Genomic DNA, 14948 nt, shown 5'->3' on the forward strand with positions numbered 1-14948 from the left:
TATGTATCCTGTTCAAATTATGTAATACATTAACCCATAAATACATTGTCTGATATCCATTCCAAAGTCTCATTAGGGATAAAAGGAAAAGGTTGTCCAATCAATAATACTCATCAACAGACTAATCTGGAAACAATGTAACAGCATGTCTTACAAAGTTTTAGATAGAACATACGTCTAGAAAGTCATAAACGGGATGCATTTGTGTTTACATGATAAAGTAGATAAAAGACAGAGATAAAATGTAATTTACACTTCAAAAACAACAAGAGCAAAACTTTAATAGAATATGCTATGAGCTAAATGATAGACCCAAACAAATGTGGTTTCATTGGTGAGAATGGAATTTGCTTTCTCTACTGCTGATGTCCTTAGTCCCTGGGGAAGGGTCTTGGAGAGCGCCCTAATTCCTCTGATAATTTCATTATCCTCTGATAATATAATAATATGAGATTAACTTCTTCTGGCAGTCAGTCCGTAAACAGTGCGGAGGGGAAACACTCTTTTTTAAATAGGAAATCATTTCCGTTACATTCAAGTGATAGCAAAAGTCCTCCATGGTAAGTGTCAATTTTTTAACTCACAAATTTGATTTTAATTAGTACACCTGAAAGTGAATTAAGTAAAGGAGGTTTGAGTCCGTATCTTGCCAGCCACAGCTCCTCTGGCCACATAGGACATTAGAGAGTATTCCATAGTCTCCAAGCCAAAATGCATAGGACTAAATGGAGCCTTAGAAGTGAGGCCTTCTCTGCCGGGCCGTGTACTTCGTGTCTGCTCGGACCTCCCTGTGAGACATAAAACAGAGACAGGACTGACTGTAAGAGATCTGCCCATTGCCCAAATGGTTTTGTAAAGACATTGTCAAAACAATGTGTGTGCATTAACCCCAACTTTACACATATCGGTTTCGTTTGTTAAAAAGCAAAGGATGACATTTCCCATTGGCCACACCCTAGGGGTGGATCTAAAAATCCCTCCATCTGCTATTGTAGGTCATTGAAATGAGCCCCATAACTGATCATTCTCAAATGTAATACCTAGGCTTGAAGTGTCTGTTACAAGATCATTTGGTAATGTTGTTTTCAACCAATCGCATACCATGGAAAATATGCCTATTTTTCTTTTGCAGGGTGCACAATAAGCATGATTACTTTCATTAAGACAGACAGGTCAAATAGTTAGCATAGCTAGCTATTGATTGCATTCGCTGGTTGAAGTACCTTTTGAGTGTAAAGGAATGGATTGTTGACTATGATCAATATATAATAAAAAAATCTGGACAGGAGCTTGACACCAGTTATAACCTATATAAAAATTAATAATAATAGTTGCTATTGTTTAGGCTTGGCAGCACTGATTTCAATGGTGAAGTTTTACATACATTCCCCAGTTTGCCCAGCAAAACAAATTTAGTTAAAAAACCTGAGACCATGTCATACTGCATCCCAATGAGAGAAAGATGACTTTTTACATACCGGCCCTGTCTTCTTCTCCTCTCCTTCTTCTCCAGGACCCAGTCTTTGCCCTTCTTGGCAGACTTTCCCTTCATGTTCTTAAAGCGAGACCTCAGCCGAGACAAAAAGAAAATAATCACAACCACACTCAGAAAGAAGTAGCGGCTCCGTTTTCTTGCACAATACTAATGCACTCTTATTTTTTTTCATCAGCTCCTTGTCCTCTGACAGGAGATGGGATCCCTGTTGATGCCAGGACGACCAGCACTGTTGTCTACTTGGGATACATGGGAACATGCGGTGGTGAGGAAAAGTGAATGTCTGGGGAGAGGGAAGTCTGGGCATCCCTGCTTAGACTGCTGCCCCCGCGACCCGGCCCCGGATAAGCGGAAGAAGATGGATGGATGGATGTTTATTTTATTTACCTCTGTCCTGTGAACTGTACTTGACTTGGGACTCCCTTGTCAGCACTCTCTGTCCCCAGCCCCTTTAACACAAGGAGCAAACGTTTTCAGCATTCAGTCCTGATGACAGCAAGGTCTGTCCTTAAATAACCACTCCATGCTTTCCTCACCTTGGGTAGGTTTGCTGACACTCCAGCGAAGAGACACAAGAAGAACCTGAGGATAAAACCGAAGAAGCATTGACAACTTTATCCCCTGGGACCTCATTCAAATGGGTCTGAATGCAAAGGAAACGTTTGATTCATCAAACAACCTAAAGACCGTTTTACACACACCGCTAGGAGATCACCACAGAAAAATACCACTTTTTCTTTGACTCAGTGCTTGTGACCTTGGCTACTTGCGTTTTGACATGCCCCTAAGTATCCATACAGTCAAAATCTTCCTCCATTTTTAAGAACTTCGAAACGTAAAATCAACAAAAACCCTTCGACTCCAACCTCTTGAGTAATACAATATGGAAAGAGTCCAACACAGTTTTGTGGGCATTTACCAGGTCGCTCCTCCTGGGTGAGATGTAAGGACAGTAAAGTCCTACTGTACATTACACCAACCCAAGCGGGTATGGCACTTGGATTTGCACCGGATTCGCATTTATTATCTTTTATTTAAAAAATAAACAATTTATTTTAAAATGCCAAATATTCATCTGTTAAACTTTCTGCAAAAGATCCCATCCATCTCTGAAAATGTGTTTCTCTCTTCAACTCAGCATGTGTCAAATCTTAAATCGAAGAATCAGCCATCCCTTCGACTTTTCATTATCAAACTTGGTTATAAAGTCTATAATTTAACAAGTGATTTAACGGTATGCACTTTATAATCATTACAAATAAACGATGTGGGCATACTAAAAGACCATACCATGCCTTTTGAGGAACACTGCAATTCACAATGAAAAAAATTCTCAGACATTTTAAATTCACATTTAATTTTATAAATAAATAAAACTTTGAGAAGCCGTTCTCTTATTCCACTACTTGACACTGTACATATGCTTGATCATGGGTGTGCAAAAATGTACAAACGTTCTTAAGTGAACATTATTATTAATAATTCCAGTACTTTGCATTGAAATGACAGCATGCATGGTTCACACACATTAATGCATAGTGGGCTTGATAAATGAGACCCCAAGTGTCTCTAGCACATGACTGCCAATCTGTGGTGTTTTAATTTCACTCCTTAAAAAGCTCTTCAAAAGCTGTTGAGTTTTGTTCTTAAAAATATTTTGTAGTTCACTCGTGTCCTTCTTCAGAAAAAAATAAACAAAAGGAAGCTTTTGACTTCAAACCATATTGAAGAATTGGGACCAAAACATGGCAAAGAACTTGTCTGAAAAAACTGAACTACAGCAGTAACATCACTGTTCATATAAATAAACCGAACTTGACAGTGTTAAAATCTTTCACAACACAAAAAGCATTTCACAACTGAAACATTTTACTTGGAGGAATGAAGGCGCCAGGTTGGTGCTCTGGGGACTTACTTCTTGGCCTTGGTGCTGTTGGGGTAGTCCACAACCATGCCTCCACTGAAGCCTGCCTTCATAGCCTGGGACGTGATGAGCTCCAACTGCACAGAGATGATGGGGAAAACAAATATATCAAAACCATTCTAGATGCACATTTTAGATGCATTTTGAAATGTATTTTAGTGCATTACATAGATTTATCAATGTGTACATAATACAATATAATATTCTGCCATTTACTATATAATGAACTAAATACTTTTCCCACGTTTGGAACAGCTTCAGTCATTTAGCGATCACTCCTATCCAGAACCATACATGTACATACAATACTTATTGGATACATTAAAGCAATTACTGGAGAAATCTCCAGTTACTGGAGAAAGAGAAGCGATGGAAGAGGACAGTGAAAGCAGGAACGGTTGCTATGACGGTAGGAGGGCCAGAATGGAAATGTGGCCAGGACATGGATTAAAACCTCAACTCTTACGGTAAGTGCTTTACGATATTCAGTGACCACAGAGTTAGAACACAACTGACACCTAGAGATACATTAGATAGAGTGGGGAAAGTAAAGAAAGTAAATATCACTGTACCTGCTCAGAGTTCTCAGGGTAAAGCTGAAACACTGCACGGGCACCTCTGGCCTAAACAATACAAGCAGAAGAAAAGGAGGTGAGTATAGAGGTGTAGTCTGGTATTTGGAAAAGAGCCCCAACATATTGGACTGTAGTTAAACTGTGGGACAACTACCTACCAAAGAGGAATAGAGAGTGCTGAAAAAGGTGTAGAGCCTCTTTGGAGGGCTGTGTGTCTTTTTGTCAGCGTTGCAGAGCCACTGGAGAGCAGAAATGCTTAGCAGGTAGTGAGAAGTCATAGAAAGTCACAGGAGGGAAAATAAATAAATAAAATATTCAAATAATAAATTGTACATGTTTACATTGTTCTAACATTTATCGCCAGAGACAGTAGAATCGGTGTCAGAGGGAGGAAAATCTGCCAGGCAGTCACTCCAGTCAAACAGTACAACGGCCCTCTGTGTTTCTCTGGGTCCTTCAACCTCATTGGCGCAGTGAGATAAGCCTGCTCCAACCAGAGGACAAGACCTGCCCCATGTCATCCACCCAAATACTGCTAATACCAGTCTCTGTTTCAAATTTCCGATAAAAAAATAAAAAAATAAAGTGTACATAATATACTGTTGATTCCTTTCCTCCTGAAACCCACACTCTCTTTACCTGATGCAGCCGTCAAACGTCCCAGCTCGGAAGGGCATCCCTTCGCCCATATCCCCCAACACAAGGTCTCCCTCTACGTCCCGGTCCAGGGCTACATCTTCAGAGACAAGGACACAGCACTAGTCAAAAGTCTACCATGAAAACCATATTCCACTGTTATATGTCAGGTGGCTGATACGCCGACATCTATAAGCCAACCTTTTTCCCCAAAAGTTCCCCATTTTGTTTTTATTTCATCATTAATTAAGCAGATAAGACAATTCAGAAACCATTCTTATTAACAAAGATGAGAAAAAGATTATGAACAATGGACTAAATAAGAGATCAATAAGTAAACCATAGGATTTGAGTCAGCGACATTTCATGTGTACCAGTCCTAAAATGCAACCCACCCGCCTTGTGATCCATGTGCACCAGACAATGGGTTCTGTGTAGAGTTGGATGAGGAGGTCGCCAGCAGCAGTTGGAACATTATTCATTTATACATAAAAGATTGGCAAGAGAATCAAACCCTAAAGGACACCCACTGCAATAGCCAGGGGTGTAGACAGCAGGCTAATCTATCAGGATTTCATCAATCAGATAGGAATGAAATGCAATGAACAAATGAATAGCACAGACAAATTGACATGAATGCCTCATGGAGTCATTCCACACTCCAGTTCTATTCATTCTATTCATTTAATAATATCCAAAGGGCAAAATTCAGGTAGACAAACTCTGAGAAAATGACCCCTGATTATTATGTAGATGGGTGACCTCTACCACTAAACTTTAGGAGTGCGCCAATGTCGTCACAATCGTATCCGGCCAGCACACAACAAAACATGCTCAAAGATGCATGGATGCCAGTTACTTTTAGCACACCTAGTAAGCGGTTTACTTTAGAGGTACAAGGCGTTTCTCTTTTAACAACTAGCCTACGCCACAACATTTAAAGAAATCAAAACATACTTTTATCTTCCAATAATCTGTCACTGGAAAACAAGTCTGAGATTAGTTATAACAGAGTTCAAGCATTGGCTAAGTTGGAGAGTGGCTTCAACCCCATGTTTGTAAGAAAACAATGGAAATCGCAGGAATATGTATTATTTTTCAGTATTATTTACCAGTTTCTTTCCCTGTAATTTACCAGTAAAACATTTAGCGAGGGTGAGGTATGTATGTGTTACAAGTCATTTCAAGCTCCGTAAAAAATGTATCAACAAAGTGATCAGACAAATTACTATTTAGTAAAATGTAAAGAACTCTAGTACACCTGTACTAAAACAAACAACCAAAATGACATATTACATTATTCTTCAGCAAAGTCAATGGAATAATTAATGAGCTAGATGGCTGGTTATCCTAGTTCAGAGTTTTGCATGAGAGACAAATGGGTAAAAGCAAAACCAGGTACCACTACTTGTGTGTGTGTGTAAACTTATTACAATCCAATCGTAGCAGCTTGATCACCAATCAGCCCACCAGTGCCTTTATTGATGGCAGAATCATTCGAGTTCTAACCATGTCGCATCATGTGAGTGACAAGAGAATGTCTGGTTTTTAGTAACTTTATCCATCATGGTCAGTTGATATCAGGGATGGACATTAAATTTTTTGTCCACCGGCCACTGTGGCTGGTGGATTTCAAAATCTACCAGCCACTCAATGTTTTTACCAGCCATTTTCTTGTTTTTAACCAACAACGTGAAGCGTGTTGACGACATAGAGAGCAGTACATTATCAGATTTGTCTCGTCGTAAACTAACCAATCGCGGGACTCCCCATTGTCTGCTTTTCTCCATCGTTCTTTAAAAAAAAAGTTTTTTGACTTTCGCCTCTTTGTCCTCTGTCTCCTCCGGAGATGTTTTCTCAGCGGACCTCTTAACGCCTGCGATGTAACGCCACATTCTTTTTTATGTGCGCCGCCTCTAAAGTGTACGTAAGAGGATTAGTGCCAAGCAATAATAAAAAAAAATAAAACCATCTCGACAATAAAGTCATTATAATGCGAGATAAAACTGAATATGTATATATTTTTACTGTGAGAAATATTTTTATATTTCGAGAAAAAAAGTCGAAATACAATCTTGAGAATAAACTCATTAAATATCGAGAATAAAGTTGTTGTGTTGAGAAAAAACTTGTTATATTTCGAGAAAAAAGTCGAAATACAATCTTGAGAATAAACTCATGAAATATCGAGAATAAAAGTCGAATTTAAATGTAGAATAACGCATTCGATCAGTGTGCATTGCATACTGATGGCAGAGTTGGATCAATTATTCAAGCTATATTATAGACTTTCTTTCAGTAACAAAGAAATACTATCAACTATTAGCTAATTATGACAGAATTAAAAAGAGAATTTGCAAGAGGCTAGGTCTTTTTAGAAGAAAAAATCTGTCCAATTTGCGTGATGTACTCGCTTTTGTCCAACATGAATTGACAACCAGTGGACAAATGCAAGGTTATCGCTGGCTTCACCTACGCGCGATTCATCGAGGTTTCCCAGGATACCATAATAGGGATTATTAAACTTTATTCTTGATATTTAATGAGTTTATTCTCAAGATTGTATTTAGACTTTTTTCTCTAAATTTAACGAGTTTAATCTCGCATTATAATGACTATAATGTCGAGATGGTTTTTTATTTTTTTTATTATTGCTTGGCACTAAATCCTCTTCCGAAAAAGTGTCTGGGTGAAACAGTATGCTACTTTTATTTACCCGCCACGGTGGCCGGTAGGTGAAGCAAGTTTACCCGCCACAACACAAAATCACCCGCATTTGGCTGGTGGCGGGTGCTAATTTCCATCCCTGGTCCATATCAAATACAGTAGAAAACAACAAATACGCAATGGAACAAAACAGATGGGTAATACTTACAACATATGAGATGGTATGTTTTTACATAAATTACATAAATAAGTTACAAAAATGTAAAAAAGAGCACAAAGTTGCTCATTATATGAGATGAAATTACATTATATGACAATTAGGAATTGTGTTTAGTAGTCCTGATATTTAGGGGCAAAAAAGAGAGTAAACAAGCCAAATACCAAGGTACTTACAGGTATCAACATACTCCAACTCACATCCATCTAATCAGTGAATAATTGCAGGGCAAACCCAAAGAGGTAGTTTCCAACATAAATGCATACATTTTGTTTTACTGGAGTTGAGGAGTAGTTGCAGAGCAAGGAAAGCATGTTGCATATTACTGAAGTTGAAGGGTAGACAGCAGAGTTCAATGTCAGGCCATCTGTATGCAAGATGTCTGCTAAGAGGTGAATAAGAGACACCAGTGGCAAGTGAAACATCACTTATGTATACAGAGGATAAGGTTGGGCCCCAAAAACCCCTGAGAAACACGCATTGCCATTGGTTTAGACAGCAGGCCCTCAGATTTTACTTCTCTGACCATGTAGAATGTGTCATTTTTCATCGAGGCAAGGCAGCTCTCTGAGAAACCAAGGCCATTAAGTCTAAGTCTATTGAAAAGGGTGGGGAGATTGACAGAGTAAAACTGTCTGTGCAGCTGTCTCTTTAAATCAAGCTGTTTGTAGTGACATGTTCAATAGGCTGGTGATGGGGACAGCAATGACTGAGGCAAATAGGTTTAAAAACAAGGGGCCCAGATCATCCAACCCAGCAGATTTGTATCTATCTAAACACAGGAGGTCTTTCTGGACCTCTTATCTGAACTGGCTGAAAGGAGAGACAGCAGGAGTTCTGGGGAGAAGATCTAGATGGACTGGGAGCAGCAGTAGTGGTGCTGATAGCAAAAGTAGGCATTGCAGATTAGGAGGACATGAGCCCTTGGACCACTCCTCAGGACTAACTGCCCCAAATTACTAGTAGCTGTCCCTGTCCAAAATAATCCTGTTTGTGTTGTAGATCAAGCTGCTTCCTGAAGATTCCTGCAGCGAACACCCATATCCCACCTGATTGTCACTGCCCACCTGGTTACGCAGCTGACTTGGATTCTGTTTAAGGACTCTGGTCAAAGCCCACTAGCACGTATTGCCCTGCTTGACTTCTGATCATGCAACAACATTTACGTGGCACAGAAGGTCATGCACTATTATCATTTTCAGCCAGCATAGCCAGAAGAGGACTGGCCACCCACAGAGACTGGTTCCTCGCTAGGTTTCTCTGAAGTTTGGACCCTACTAGGGAGTTTTATCTGGCCACTGTGCAGTTACTCAGGTTGTTTGCTCTATGGCAAGGCAGGGTATCTATAAAAGCACTTTGTGATAGCTGCTGAGGTAAAAAGGGCTTTATAAAACAAATTTGATTGATTTAAATGTATGGCCAGCTATAGCAAAGTGGTTATTGAAGATGTCTAAAATTTGGGCTTTGACTCTGGGCAGCTGAGAACATTATTTTAACAGCGTTTCAAGACGTTTTGGGGTTAGAAACCTGCCTTAGCTTTCCTAATTCGGAGAGTGCACTGGTTCCTAATTTCCCAAGAAGTTTCCAGTCAGAGGTATTTTAGATGATATCGCTGTACGTGTAGTTGTTTGCGGTGGACCAGCTCAGAAAGTTCAGAGGTGTACCGGGGGCTATAGCATTGCGATGACAGGCAATGATACAATGGTCACTAAGGTATTTACAGAAAACTGCAGATGTGCATTTGGTTGACATTTCAATGAAGATGATATAGATGAGAGTGCCCTTGTTCATAGTCTTGAGGAAGTGTTTACTAAAGATTCATTAAATATTTAAGCTCCAGGAGTGACTGTCTACACTTACTCAACATAGCTGTGCTGATGTCGACTCCAACCCAGTAGTGTCCCTCTTCTGACAGGTAGTCACCACTGAGCCCAGAACCACACCTGGATAGGAGGTTAAAGGGAAACTAATTAATAGGTACTGTCGCGGTTTGCTTCCGCTCCTCCAAATTGGTGTCCAATTTGTAATTACGGCACAGCCCTAATGCAAGGTCAGTACACATACCCGACATCTAGTAAGAAACAGGACTGGTCCTCCGGCAGGTTCAGGAGCTCAACAGCCCTCTCTGACATCTGGCTCTGAATCTCAATCATCCGAGAACTAAACATCAATTGGGAAATTATTGTTAAATATCAAATAGTGTTAGAGGACTAACATAATTAACAGTAAAAATATATACATATTCAGAAAGGCCTTCATTTTTATCTCCCAAACAATATAGTCCAGACCGTCCTCAATCTCATGTAGTCTCTTAGTGTGTAAACGGTAAATGACATGTCCACTGTGATTCATTGTCTGCAGCCGAGAAATGGTCAAGGTAAAACACAGCAAACTTACTTCTGAGAATACTTCTTGGCTTCCTCTTCGTTGTAAAACTAGGGAGAATGTTCAGAAACACAAGTTAACTTAAGGTAGTTCTATGCAGGTACAGTACTAAAGACAAGGAAATCTACCCAGAATGTAGTTAAGTACATAATAAACCACACACATCAGCAGATATGCATTTGGTAGTTCACTACCCAGTCACAAATATCAGTACTTTTGATCTAGCCTTCCTACAATTTTTCGGCTAACTAGCAAGCTACAATTGTACAGTAGCAGCGTGATCCTTTCGTTGAAAAATATGATAATACTAACTATTTCAGGTGGGGCCATATGCTCGGGTCTTCGACAGCTTGAAGCCATATTTAAATGTTAGAATAAATAACTAGAATAACTAAGAATTATCGACTTCAACGGAAAAGGCTAAATGTTGTTATGATCCCTGGCTACAGGGGGTGCTCCACGTGTAAGTGTGACGTTATATTTCAGCGCCACTTCGCAAGGAACTTGATTTAGAGAAGCAGCTACAGCGCTACAGAAAATACAGTAACAGGCTCAGAAAATACTGAATAAAAACGTTACATAGAATGAAAAACATATATAAATAAAACGTAAAAGCATATAATAAATGCAGTTGCACAGGACTATTGCCTAATACAGCACTTAAAAAAAAAAAGAGTTGACGTCTGAAATCGAGCCTCTATTTCTCGTGTATGATTGGATGCCAGAAATCGTTTGTGTGACCACTTCCCATTTACTTCGTCTCTGGTTGGTCCGTATTTCTTTTCACCAGACCGCGACTCTGTCTTCGTCTCTGTCATTTCCCGATGGCCGTTTTATCGGCTGTCACTGGGGAATGGTGGAGGTCAATTGGAGTTTGAGTAGAAGAGGATTTCAAATGTTTACCAAGTCACTCCTTCGCCGATCGTACTGCACATGGAACGGTGTTCTGCAGCAACATATGTTATTGGACCACTAAGGTAAAAACAGCCATGGGAATATTTACAAACGTCAGCCAGTGTCAACCAGGTATAGTCGGGCAAAGTCCTTGGAACTTCATAGTAAAATACAAAAGGAATATGACCTGAAATGCACAGATGTAGAGCAGCGATCTCAAATACTCTCTTGACGAAAACATGTGAACAGACTGTGTTATGGGACAAAATACTTGCTTGGTCAAGGTGGGATTTGCTTTCATTGAACATTGACGCTAAACCCATGAAAGTAGCTTTGTATTTGCCAAACCCTTAGCTAGATTTGTATCTGCCAAACCCATAAAATGTGCTTTGTATCTGTCCTAGGCTTAACAATGTGCAGGATGATGTGTTGGAATAGCAGAGTTGTTGCCATGGCTACCTTTCACCCTAAAGTGTATGGGTCATCTCAGCAGCTCAGAGCATTCAGCACTGTCCTGTTCACCCAGGCAGAGCGGCAGCCAAGCCAGTTAAGACCTCACACAGAACTCCCATGCTCTACCAGGGCATACAGCTGGAGGAGCAAAAATGACAAGTCGGACATCCCACCACTTCACAGGAGCAAAACCGCTTACTACGACATACTCCAAGTGTCACCAAACGCTACCCAGTCCCAGATAAAAACAGCCTACTACAAGCAGTCGTTCATCTACCACCCAGACAAGAATGCTGGCAGCGAAGAGGCCACTGTGCGCTTCTCGGAGATCAGCGAAGCCTACAGTGTCCTGGGGAGCATCCCCCTGCGGAGGAAGTACGACCATGGCATTCTGAGCGGGTCCGATATTCGGGGGGGCGGGGGGGCGCCGGGACGCGAGGCCGGCACCAGAGCATCTGGCCCACAGCAGCATCAACAACAGCAGAGGTCACGACAGTTCTCCAACATCGGAGGGAAGACCATGTTTGACTTTGACGCCTTCTACCGGGCTCACTATGGGGAGCAGCTTCAGAGAGAGAAGGAGCTGAGGGCCAGGAAGGGCCGGTACCAGCAGAAACAGCAGCAGGCATATAAACAGTGGAAGCTAGGGAAGATGATGGAGGTTACTGTTGTGGTGCTGCTGGCCTTTGGAAGTGTCATCTTCTTCAATATCAGGAAGTCTTAAAATCACAAAAAAAAGGGGCATGTGGTGGCTTGAACAGTGACCCAAAGTTTTAGATTCTCTCCTCGGGGCTCAGATTTTCAAACATTATACATCAGTATGCTGTATTTATTCTATTGGATAGGATTACGTTGGTAGAAATACAATGAATTGGCCTGATGCCTCCAAGTCAATGATTCACCTGCTCCATTCATTCTATTTCTATGCATTTAATCCTATCCAATAGGCAAGATCTTGATAACATTTAAAAAATGGGCCATGGTTATTAAATAATGTAAACTGTTTACCTTAGTTTTCAGCTTCTGTTTGTTTTGTTCTATAAAAGAAGGAGGGACCTAGCAATAAGTCAAATAGAATCATCTATATCACAAAACATTTTGCAACAATTTTCATGTTGTGATGAATAGATATTGGATTCTAGTCAAGGTAAATGGGCCCAAATGAAGCAAACAGATACCTCACAGGTCCTCAACTGACAGCTTTATTAAATAGTCCCAACATCAAAATTGAAGAGGTAACTCAGGGATGCTGGCCTTCTAGGCAGAGTTCTTCCTCTGTGTATTGTTTGTGTTCTTTTGCCCATCTTAATCTTTTCTTTTTATTGGCCAGTCTGAGATATGGCTTTTTCTTTGCAACTCTGCCTAGAAGTTACTATTTAATGGGTATTATTTAATTAAACTACCAGTTGAGGACCTGTGAGGCATCTGTTTCTCAAATTAGACACTCTAATGTATCTGTCCTCTTGCTCAGTTGTACACCGCGGCCTCCCACTCTTCATATGCTGGTTAGGGAAAGTTTGTGCTGTTCTGTGAAGAGAGAATTACACATCGTTGTACGAGATCTATAGTTTCTTGGCAATTTCTCACATGGAATAGCCTTCATTTCTCAGAACAAGAATAGACTGACGAGGTTCAGAAGAAAGTTCTTTGTTTCTAGCCATTTTGAGCCTGTAATCAAACCTACAAATGCTGATGCTTAAGATACTGAACTAGTCCAAAGAAGGCCAGTTTTATTGCTTCTTTAATCAGCACAACAGTTTTCAGCTCTGATACATAATTGCAAAAGGGTTTTATAATGATCAATTAGTTTTAAAATGATAAACTTGGATTAGCAAACACAACATGCCATTTGAACACAGGACTGATGGTTGCTAATAATGGGCCTCTGTACACCCGTGTAGATATTCCATAAAAAATCAGCCATTTCCAGGTACAGTAGTCATTTACAACATTAACAATGTCTACTTTGAATTTCTGAACAATTTGGCGTTACTTTAATGGACCTCAAATGTGATTTTCTTTCAAAAACAAGGACATTTCTAAGTGTCCCCATACTTTTTAATGGTAGTGTACATGATAAAAAACATCAGAAGACAGTATGTGAAGTGTTCCCCAACCTTTGAACGATACTGTATGCACTGTATGTGTCTGTATGTGTGTGTGTGTATATATATTTTTATATATGTGTATATTTATATATGTGGGCTATACAGTGGGGAGAACAAGTATTTGATGCACTGCCGATTTTGCAGGTTTTCCCACTTACAAAGTATTTTATCATAGGTACTCTTCAACTGTTAGTGGCGGAATCTAAAACCAAAATCCAGAAAATGACATTGTATGATTTTTAAGTAATTAATTTGCATTTTATGCAAGACATAATTATTTGATACATCAGAAAAGCAGAACTTAATATTTGGTACAGAAACCTTTGTTTGCAATTACAGAGATCATACATTTCCTGTAGTTCTTGACCAGGTTTGCACACACTGCAGCAGGGATTTTGGCCCACTCCTCCATACAGACCTTCTCCTAATCCTTCAGGTTTCAAGGCTGTCGCTGGGCAATATGGACTTTCAGCTCCCTTCAAAGATTTTCTATTGGGTTCAGGTCTGGAGACTGGTTAGGCCACTCTAGGACGTTGAGATGCTTCTTACGGAGCCACTCCTTAGTTTCCCTGGCTGTGTGTTTTGGGTCGTTGTCATGCTGGAAGACCCAGCCACGACCCATCTCCAATGCTCTTACTGAGGGAAGGAGGTTGTTAGCCAAGATCTCGCGATACATGGCTCCATCCATCCTCCCCTCAATACGGTGCAGTCGTCCTGTCCCCTTTGCAAAAAAGCATCCCCAAAGAATGATGTTTCCACCTCCATGCTTCACGGTTCGGATGGTGTTCTTGGGGTTGTACTCATCCTTCTTCATCCTCCAAACACGGCGAGTGGAGTTTAGACCAAAAAGCTCTATTTTTGTCTCATCAGACCACATGACCTTCTCCCATTCCTCCTCTGGATCATCCAGATGGTCATTGGCAAACTTCAGAAGGACCTGGACATGCGCTGGCTTGAGCAGGGGGACCTTGCGTGCGCTGCATGCTTTGAATCCATGACGGCGTAGTGTGTTACTAATGGTTTTCTTTGAGACTGTGGTCCCAGCTCTCTTCAGGTCATTGACCAGATCCTGCCAGGGCTGATCCCTCACCTTCCTCATGATCATTTATGCCCCACGAGGTGAGATCTTGCATGGAGCACCAGACTGAGGGAGATTGACCGTCATCTTGAACTCCATTTTCTAATAATTGCGCCAACAGTTGTTGCCTTCTAACCAAGCTGCTTGCCTATTGTCCTGTATCCCATCCCAGCCTTGTGCAGGTCTACAATTTTATCCCTGATGTCCTTACACAGCTCTCTGGTCTTGGCCATTGTGGAGAGGTTGGAATCTGTTTGATTGAGTGTGTGGACAGGTGTCTTTTATACAGGTAACGAGTTCAAACAAGTGCAGTTAATACAGGTAATGAGTGGAGAACAGGAAAGCTTCTTAAAGAAAAACTAACAGGTCTGTGAGAGCCGGAATTCTTACTGGTTGGTAGGTGATCAAATACTTATGTCATGCAATAAAATGCAAATTAATTATAAATCATACAATATTATTTTCTGGATTTTGGTTTTAGATTCCGTCTCTCACAGTTGAAGTGTACCTATGATA

At 40.6% G+C, this 14948-nt stretch overlaps 2 protein-coding genes across 3 annotated transcripts; one reads left to right on the plus strand and one right to left on the minus strand.

Moving 5' to 3' along the window:
* Positions 1 to 6: 6 nt before the first annotated feature.
* bud23 (BUD23 rRNA methyltransferase and ribosome maturation factor) lies at positions 7 to 10534 on the minus strand. The gene is made up of 12 exons (XM_010898263.5): positions 10212 to 10534; positions 9912 to 9949; positions 9579 to 9674; positions 9375 to 9457; positions 4634 to 4730; positions 4153 to 4249; positions 3992 to 4042; positions 3411 to 3496; positions 2032 to 2077; positions 1883 to 1944; positions 1479 to 1568; positions 7 to 788 (listed from the first exon to the last, which is right to left on the minus strand). Exons 1-12 carry the CDS (start codon positions 10257 to 10259, stop codon positions 734 to 736), a joined length of 849 nt encoding a protein of 282 aa, XP_010896565.1. The 5' UTR covers positions 10260 to 10534; the 3' UTR covers positions 7 to 733.
* Positions 10535 to 10677: 143 nt separating this feature from the next.
* Positions 10678 to 12258, plus strand: dnajc30b (DnaJ (Hsp40) homolog, subfamily C, member 30b). 2 transcript variants are annotated; one of them, XM_020045916.2, is made up of 2 exons: positions 10678 to 11077; positions 11198 to 12258. In XM_020045916.2, the coding sequence occupies exon 2, from the start codon at positions 11206 to 11208 to the stop codon at positions 11968 to 11970; it is 765 nt and encodes a 254-aa protein (XP_019901475.1). In that variant the 5' UTR covers positions 10678 to 11077; positions 11198 to 11205; the 3' UTR covers positions 11971 to 12258. The 2 variants fall into 2 exon arrangements, with proteins under 2 accessions (XP_019901475.1, XP_012991739.1); XM_013136285.3 differs by having other exon boundaries at positions 10678 to 10876.
* The last annotated feature ends 2690 nt before the right edge of the window (positions 12259 to 14948 follow it).

Source organism: Esox lucius, chromosome 1, assembly GCF_011004845.1.
Source record: "Esox lucius isolate fEsoLuc1 chromosome 1, fEsoLuc1.pri, whole genome shotgun sequence".
Lineage (NCBI taxonomy): Eukaryota > Metazoa > Chordata > Actinopteri > Esociformes > Esocidae > Esox > Esox lucius.